Source organism: Ceratosolen solmsi, unplaced genomic scaffold (assembly GCF_000503995.2).
Source record: "Ceratosolen solmsi marchali unplaced genomic scaffold, CerSol_1.0 C3320268, whole genome shotgun sequence".
Lineage (NCBI taxonomy): Eukaryota > Metazoa > Arthropoda > Insecta > Hymenoptera > Agaonidae > Ceratosolen > Ceratosolen solmsi.
In genome coordinates, this window is record NW_011949828.1 from 1 (window position 1) to 489 (window position 489).

General features: G+C 39.1%; 1 protein-coding gene across 1 annotated transcript; it reads left to right on the plus strand.

Annotated features, from left to right (window-relative positions):
* Window positions 1-29: 29 nt before the first annotated feature.
* On the plus strand, window positions 30-451 carry LOC105367201 (RNA exonuclease 4-like; the record flags this gene model as incomplete). The annotated part of the gene is made up of 1 exon (XM_011505828.1): window positions 30-451. A coding segment is annotated over exon 1 (422 nt), but the record flags the coding sequence as incomplete, so codon positions are not given.
* Window positions 452-489: the final 38 nt, after the last annotated feature.

The window sequence follows — 489 nt, forward strand, 5'->3', positions numbered from 1 at the left end:
TGACAAGGTGCATAGCTATGGATTGTGAAATGGTTGGCATTGGAGATGGCAAAGAAAGTATGATCGCTAGAGTGTCTATTGTAAATGACTGTGGTGTTTGTATTTACGACAAATATGTAAAGCCGATGGTAACTGTAAAAAATTATCGTACCCCTGTTAGTGGCATTAGACCTCATCACTTAAAAAATGGCGAAGATTTTGAAATTGTGCATAAAGAAGTAGGGGACATTCTTAGAGGTAGAATATTAGTTGGACACGCACTCCACAACGACTTGTACGTTTTATTCCTGTTTCATCCAAAGCATCTGCAACGGGACACGGCGAAATACTTTCGTAAGCTTACCAAAGGTTCCACTCCAAGTTTAAAGAGACTAGCAACAGAATTCCTCGACCTTGATATACAAAACGGAGAACATAATTCCATCGAAGATGCCAGGACAGCTATGCAACTGTATAAACTGTTTAAAACAAGATGGGAAAATGACTTGA